General features: G+C 35.9%; 1 protein-coding gene across 8 annotated transcripts; it reads left to right on the top strand.

The window, feature by feature from the left end:
* Window positions 1-1,952: 1,952 nt before the first annotated feature.
* Window positions 1,953-6,569, top strand: LOC116260756 (seipin-2-like). 8 transcript variants are annotated; one of them, XM_031639218.2, is made up of 5 exons: window positions 1,953-3,451; window positions 5,083-5,695; window positions 5,775-6,003; window positions 6,093-6,138; window positions 6,272-6,569. In XM_031639218.2, the coding sequence occupies exons 1-2, from the start codon at window positions 2,048-2,050 to the stop codon at window positions 5,566-5,568; spliced, it is 1,890 nt and encodes a 629-aa protein (XP_031495078.1). In that variant the 5' UTR covers window positions 1,953-2,047; the 3' UTR covers window positions 5,569-5,695; window positions 5,775-6,003; window positions 6,093-6,138; window positions 6,272-6,569. The 8 variants fall into 8 exon arrangements, with proteins under 8 accessions (XP_031495078.1, XP_031495079.1, XP_031495077.1 ...); XM_031639219.2 differs by having other exon boundaries at window positions 6,093-6,161; XM_031639217.2 differs by having other exon boundaries at window positions 5,775-6,161.
* Window positions 6,570-7,553: the final 984 nt, after the last annotated feature.

Below are 7,553 nucleotides of genomic sequence, written 5' to 3'. Positions count from 1 at the left end.
ATGGTTAGTATCACAAGGTAAGCAAAATTCTAAAGCATCTTGTATATTCATTCATTTGTTTTTTAGTGAATTACATTTGCTTTTTATTTTCAAAATGTTATGCTTGGATTGACAAGTGATAGCTTTGCTTACATAAGACATTGAATGGCTTCAATATTACATTGATGGTCATACTTGTTCCATAGAGGTTGCCATTGTGAATGTCAAGAAGCAGTTGTACATTATGTTGCCACTACTTATATCTGGTCTTATATGGCCTATACTGAAGATAGATGTATTTTTAGAGCTACTTATGAATGAATTGAAGATATGGCATACTATTGGTGCATAAGTGTATGATGGTTTGGGTAAAAGCTTTTTCAATAACACTTCAAAAGAAAGCAACTCTATTATGGACTACAAATTGTTTTCCAACTTATGTAAAATTTGTCCAGGTGGAGCACAAAAAGGAAATTAACATGCCTTATCATCACAAAGATACTCACTCGTCAATTGAAGTCTAATAAAAGAAATACTACATGGATCTTTGCCAATTTTTGTCATAAAACAATATTATTTCATATGAATATGCAACCATGGGATAGCAGTATTCTATTAAAATATGCCCATGTCCCAATTTCTAATACAAATTTCATGCATGATAGAGAAGAGACATACATGTCATACAAATGGAAGAAAAAATATCTTCTTTGATTTTCTTTATTGGAGCATAAATTGTCGTCCCATATGCAGAATATCATACATATCAAAAATAAAGTTGTTACAATACTTTAAGGATACTTCGTATATATTTAAAGAAAAACAAAGAACTACAGTGATGCCTACTTATTTCACTGATTGCAGTTTGAGGCATTGGATAAGGCCACCTATTTGATTTAATACAAGCAAAATCATGAAACAAATGTTTTGCAAGGAACTAAAGCTCATTGAGGTGCCAAATGGTTATTCATCAGACACTTTGAAGTGTGTTCACATTGAAGAACATTAAGGTTTAGAACTTAAAAGCCATAAGTGTTACGTACTAATGCATCAATTTCTACTATTGGCATTGACAAAATACTTGAGAAAGAGGATGCGTTTAGTGTTAGATGAGTTATCTAGATTCCTAAAAATGGCCATCTGCAAAGGATGGAAACGTTGACAGAGCTTAAAAGAGTGTATAATACTTATTAAAAGTGATTATGGTAGTTAGTTCTTGCCATGGATGTTAGGATGGTTGTCAACTTAGCAGTGGTATACTCCAGTTGTGAGTCCTTGATCAATTACAATTGGTGGATTAATAGAAATGTTTAGGACTGACGAATACCATCAGCTCTTTGTTTCATCTCCAAAAAATTTGTGCAAATATTCTTCTTAGCATCTCATAGAATTCGATTTACTTAGAGGGTGTTTGATGGTTTAGAATTTTCATTCAAGAATGAAAATTTTATAATCATAATTCCTCCTCAAACTGGAATGAAATCAAAATTCAAGTTTTAGTTTCCTAACTCCAGAAATAAAATACCATGTTTGTTTAATAATTCTAATTTCTTAAAAAATAAGTATTTTGATTCCAAAATTCTATGATTCTGGGTATATCAAAGAGTCAAACACCCTTAATTATTGAATTTCATCATAGGGTCTCAAACACTAAATAGTATGTTTGTGTGGTATAATGTCATTAAATAAAATAGAAGTGTTTAGTATTTTGATCTACAATGCCTCAAGGCTTACATTTCACTTCGTAGTTTCAGTGTCCCGACTCCCGCCTCGCCTCGCTTCGCTTCAATCATCGCATTTAACAATGTTTCCTGCCATAAATGTTGGTTACTACGCTAATGCTAACTGGGAAAAATTAAAATTTTCGAAAACGTAAGGCCTTTGTCTAAATAAATCTAAAAGTTGGGTTCAAAATGGAAATCTCTCAAACGCCGTATACAAGTTCTTCGGCCGCCCCCACCAGCACGCGACGATTGGGGTGGGCACGTCATCCCTGTGACCTCTTCTCCCTCCAAATACTTGTTGCCGTTGCGTACGAGGCTTGTGAAGTTCTGAGGCCTTACCTTCAATGGCGGAAATCCCAGCGGAGGGCTCCCATCCCGATCTCTTTCTCGACGCGCTAGATGATCCTCTCCCCTCTGTCCGGAACGAAGTAACTGACAATGGAGTCGGTTCACCAGGTCCCGCGGATAAGTTCTTTGATTCGCGCCCGGACCCGTCTTACCGCCCGTCTCCCCGGAATCTCAGGCGCAGATTTCCGTCCCGACGGATAGAATTTCATAGATCATACAGCGGAGATGGATCCGATGCTTCGAATGTCGAAGAGACGGGAGGGATTGTCGGTGATGGTGGTAAAGTTATTCGGAACCTCCGAATTTCTGAACCCTCTTCATCTCGAGTGGATTCTTCTGCTGTCACGGGCCTTTCTGAGGGTCCTTTAGTTTCTGTGGTCCCGGCATCAGATGGAGATGTTTTTAGGACGAGGAAGGAGTCTGGCTGTGGCAATGGCGGTCAGGATAATGAACTCCATGAACTATCTGTGGTCTGCTCGGGTAGCAAGGATTGGTCGGAGGATGGTAATGGAGATGATGGCGGAAAGCCTGAAGCTTCACCTTTAAAGATCGAGAGTTCAGAGATTTTGAAGGACTCGGGTTTCAGCGAAACCGTTGGCAGCCATGGTATTTCTCCGGTTTCTTCTTCGGTTACGGAACAGATTGAGGACAGTGGGGGTAGGAATTCCTCGGCACTGGGTAAGAATGTAGAGGAACCAGTTTCTGAATCACATGTAAATGCTGATTATACAAATCGATTGGCTTTGGTGGAATGCTCCGGTGAAGAGTTGAGCGGCTCTTCTTTAGATGTTGCCCATGGATTGACTCCTAATATCCTGATTTCTATAGCGGGCTTTGTTATTAAAGTGATTGGCTTTCAAATAAATCTACTTGTGATGTTTCTGGTCTTTCCTATTAGGTCGTCTTATTATCTGTACAAGCTCGTCACGGATCCTTTTGGAACCGTTGACCAAATTAAAGAGCGTGGAGTCAATGTTCTTGGGCAGGTTAGCAATTACGTGTGGGAGAGGATAGGTGCCAATTTTATTGATCAGACAACGATAAGAAAATTGGCAAAGATGTTTGGCTGGGGATTTTTATGGTCCTCCTATGTTGGATTTGTACTCTTCAGCTTCTTCATATTGTCGTTCATCTTGAGTAGTGTATTGATGGGAAACTTCTTAGAGAAACCTATTAGAATGACAAAACCATTGAGTTTCGACTATACTGTGAGTGATCCGGAAGCTCTTGTGCCTATAAATGCCGTTGAAGGGATAGATTACATGCAGTACTGTAAAGGAAATGTTAAAGCTGAGAAGAGTGAAGGCCGTCGTTTCATACCACCTTATCACAAGTTACAACTTACTATCTCATTGACCCTGCCAGAATCCGAATACAATCGAAAACTTGGAGTCTTCCAGGTATGCCAGCTTTATCGTTTCATTGGTGTAACAGACTAATGGCTTTACTTTGGATGTAGCGTATGTTACTGATTGTTTTAGTTCTTTCTCTCAGTGTTGTGGAGCAGTTTTATTATCTGTCAAAATGACTCCGTTGCATGTCAATGGGTCCATTTTATGATCTATCCATTTGATCTGAGAGAAAAGAGATCCTTTTGTGATATCTGTTTCTTGGCTACATGTAAGAATATATCTGTATGTGTTTTAAGTATTGGTATCACGAACTTCAGCATTTATGGGGACAATTGTTTTTAATAATGCTTATGTTCAGTATATGTCACATAGGAAGGATTCATATCTTATGCTTATCAATTGAAATGCAATATGTGGTTTACATTTAGCACATATTGTATGGGTTCTGTCTTCCTTTTCTTACGAGGACATTTCTATTATTTAGCATGAGAAAAGAGCCCTTCTTGCTTGTCAAAGACAGCCTCCTTCAAACAGATGAGTCTGACGTGGATATTTATATAGTGATTAACTGGTGTATGTACTATGGAATCAGACTCGTTATATATTTAATGGTGTCATACATTAGAATCTTATAACTGCTGCTGATGAATTATCTAATGACAAAATAAGAATCAGTTCTAAACTTCTTATGCTTTTAGGCGGTAAAAGAGTCTAACATAAAACCACTGCCATGAATCTGAAAAAATAAATGGTAATTAGGTAATATTTACAATCAGATATTGTGAGATGACCATTTCTAATATCAGAATCTGTTGATTTTCAGTTGAAAAAAAGTTCTGGCTTCCCTATCATGATTGTTCCTCAATTTTATCAGTCATGTAGGTTAACACTTAAAAGTTAAAGCTGCTCCTCCTGAATGTTTTTGGTTTCAGCCTCCAACCTTATGTTATCTATATTCTTTACGAGACTGACCTGTGTGATCACTGAATAATCCATGTTGACTATATGCTATTGGGACATATGGCAGTAAATAATATAGTTAATAGTTAGAAAATTCTGGGATATTGGCAGCATTTCTGTGAGCCAATAATATTGAAATACTATCACAATTATATAATGGTTTAATCGTGATAAAATTGCTCATGGTAAAACTTTTCCTTCATTTTCTTAAGATTAAAGATATTTCTGTAAGCTTATGTCATATATGATGTTGGTCACTGTGGAATGAAAGTCTCATGAAAAATTTTCAGAGTTGCATTCTTTAATCAGCTGCTCTTAAATTCAATATTCAATATTATGGCTTGAATGAAGATATGCTGTTGTCACATGCTTTTATTCAAAATCAAGTCAGTCTTGTTTTATCACAAGGATAATAGATCTACTCAATCCTGTGTAGAGTAATGTCTGTCTCATCTATGGACCCACATGATATGGAACATATGTCCTCTACCTGATGATTGTCACTTAATTGAATATATGTGTTGTTTGTACATCAAAATTGCACATCAAAATTCTATAGCATATGATATCGGGATAAAATCAACTATTAGCGACACTAAAGTAATCTGATGTTGCATGTTGATGGCATCATTAATTTTATGGTTGCACATTGTTTTTCTCCACAACTAACATCTCTATTATTTGATGTTATCTGGTTTCATTGCTTTACTGGCATTAAGGTTACAGTGGATTTTCTGTCTGCAAATGGTAAAGTACTTGCAAGTTCAGGTCATCCATGCATGCTCCACTTTAAAAGTGATAAAATCCTACTTGTGGGAACCCTCCTAAAAGGTGTTCCTCTTCTTGCTGGTTACTCTTCTGAATCCCAAACAATTAAGGTCAGAATGACGGGCTTTGTTGAAGGTATTGAGCCATCTACTTGTTTGAAAGTGACGCTTAAGCACCGTGCAGAATGCAGACCAGGTGAAGGCATTCCAGAGATATATTCTGCATTAATCTTACTTGAGTCTGAACTTCCGCTGCTTAAAAGGATCTTGTGGAGCTGGAGAAGGACGATATTTATTTGGGTTGCTGCAGGATTTTTTGTCATGGAACTGTTACTAATTCTGATCTGCTGTGGACATATTATTTTTCCCCGTCCAACGACTACACATGATGCTATCAATCTAAGGGAGGATTCATTCCAATCAATTGACATGTTATAACATGATATTGCTTTTAACTTCAAATATTCTGGTCCAAAGGCAAGTTCGGATGTGGCACACGCTATATGTTGATGCTGGTGATGACCTTGGGTTATGTATGTCGTTAATGATAACTTGTTTTATGCAGGTATGTTGCTTTGACATTATAAAATGTAAATGATTGTCTTTATTCATGAAATGGGATAACGCCATTGGGTTTTTAACAGGTTTATATTTTGAATATTGAAGGCTAACTGAGTGGGAGAAGTTTATTGGCATCCTTGCCACTTTGCAGTTGGGCAAGTTCGTACATGATGCTGTACAGTTGTAGTAGGAGTGGACATGCTCGACCCTAAAAGCTGGATCTGCTGTTATTTCATGAAAAATTAAGACAAGACATTGTTGCATATGCTTGTAATATGCAATAGACTATAGGACATCCACTGTGCAACAAAGGTATCTTGGCAGTATGATGATCTCTCTTCTATAGAGTAGCTTCATTTTTCCTCAATAAACTATTGAAGATCAATTTGTTGACAACACAGTTCTTTATCTGGGGAGGAGTTGCCACGGGAATGAAACATTCAACTGGTTATATTCTACTCCAGCGAGCTGTAAAATAAAATTATTTCCTTCTAGCTGATTACTATTCAAGCTGTTGAATTTTCCTTTTGAAGAGTGAATTTTACCCATCATTAACTGGAGTTTTTGGTGTCGTCTGCAGCATCCGTCATTGTACAGTTCTTGTAGTGGCATCGCCGTTGCATTATGTGACACCATTGGGATGCCAGGTTACCAGCTCTCCATTGGTTCAAATTTTCATGGCAATTTGCATCTGCAATGCAGTTTATGGATATTCCTTTTTCTGCTAAAACGGTGTCAGAATTACTGTATCTAGCATAAATTTGTTCCTGTGCTGATTATTCATCATGGTGGAAACATGTTTTGAAATTCAACTGGAAGGAGAATGAAAATAGAAGGGGAATGAAAATAAAAGAAAGAAGCATTTTTTTTTTAACAAAAGAAAGAAGGATTTAATATTGTTAACCTTTATGTATGTGACGCAGTTCGACCTCCATCTCTCCACATTTTCTACGTACAAAAGCGTTGGTTTCGGGGTATACTCAAAACTCAAAAGGAGTTGGTCGGGATCCCAATGTCCACTACTTCAACCCAAACAACCTACTGAACTCGTTGTCCTCTTTTCGGTTCTTTTTTGAGCATGGAATGAGGGATGAGAGTTGTGATGGTGTACGCTAAGGTGGGTTGCTCCGATCTCATATATATATATATATATATATATAGAAAGAAAGAGAGGGAGATTGGTAAATACCTGACCACTTAGATAAGTGAGAAAAACCAGACGTCTTAAATATATATTAAATTTGTTTTAAACAAAGTGTGAACCTCTTAATGTATTTATAAACACTAATATTATATAAACCATATATTAGTTCAAGTTATTTTTGTAAAAAGATTGATCTTTTTTACTAGAAAAAATTTCATGATATAAGAGCTGTTCATTTTCTGATTATTAAAAAAACATTATTGAAGTAAGAAAAATTTACAAACTTAATCTAAGTGTTGCACCCACAATATATATATATATATATATATATATATATATATATATATTAGAGATAGAAGTCTGGTAAAAACCAGACTACTTGGGATTAGGAAATTAGTAGATTTCATACTAGTAGGTCAAGGGTAAAAAGAAAATCCTTTAATTTTTACTTAAAAAAATATTTTAAACAAAATATAAACATGCTAATATGTTTGTAAAAACTAATATGATATAAAACATATTTTAATTTATGTTGTTTTTATGAAAGATGTGGAATTCAATACTTATTTAATATATGTTTTTCATCAACTTATTCTCGAGACTCATCTTGAATGTTAAATTGCAAAAAAAAAAAAAAAAAAAAAGGACACTTTAATCATAACTTAACCTAACAGTCTAAAATCTACTGTACCAACTTTCCTAATAGAGAGAGTAAAGC

Source organism: Nymphaea colorata, chromosome 9 (assembly GCF_008831285.2).
Source record: "Nymphaea colorata isolate Beijing-Zhang1983 chromosome 9, ASM883128v2, whole genome shotgun sequence".
NCBI classification, from domain to species: Eukaryota; Viridiplantae; Streptophyta; class Magnoliopsida; order Nymphaeales; family Nymphaeaceae; genus Nymphaea; species Nymphaea colorata.
This window is presented reverse-complemented; position numbering and strand designations above follow the sequence as displayed.

What these genes read in the sequence shown, in the direction of transcription:
- LOC116260756 (XM_031639218.2), top strand. Translation starts at nt 2,048, where the DNA reads ATGGCGGAAATCCCAGCGGAGGGCTCCCATCCCGATCTCTTTCTCGAC. An exon ending in GAAAACTTGGAGTCTTCCAG is followed by an intron (nt 3,452 to 5,082) that starts GTATGCCAGCTT and finishes ACTGGCATTAAG; the next exon opens with GTTACAGTGGATTTTCTGTC.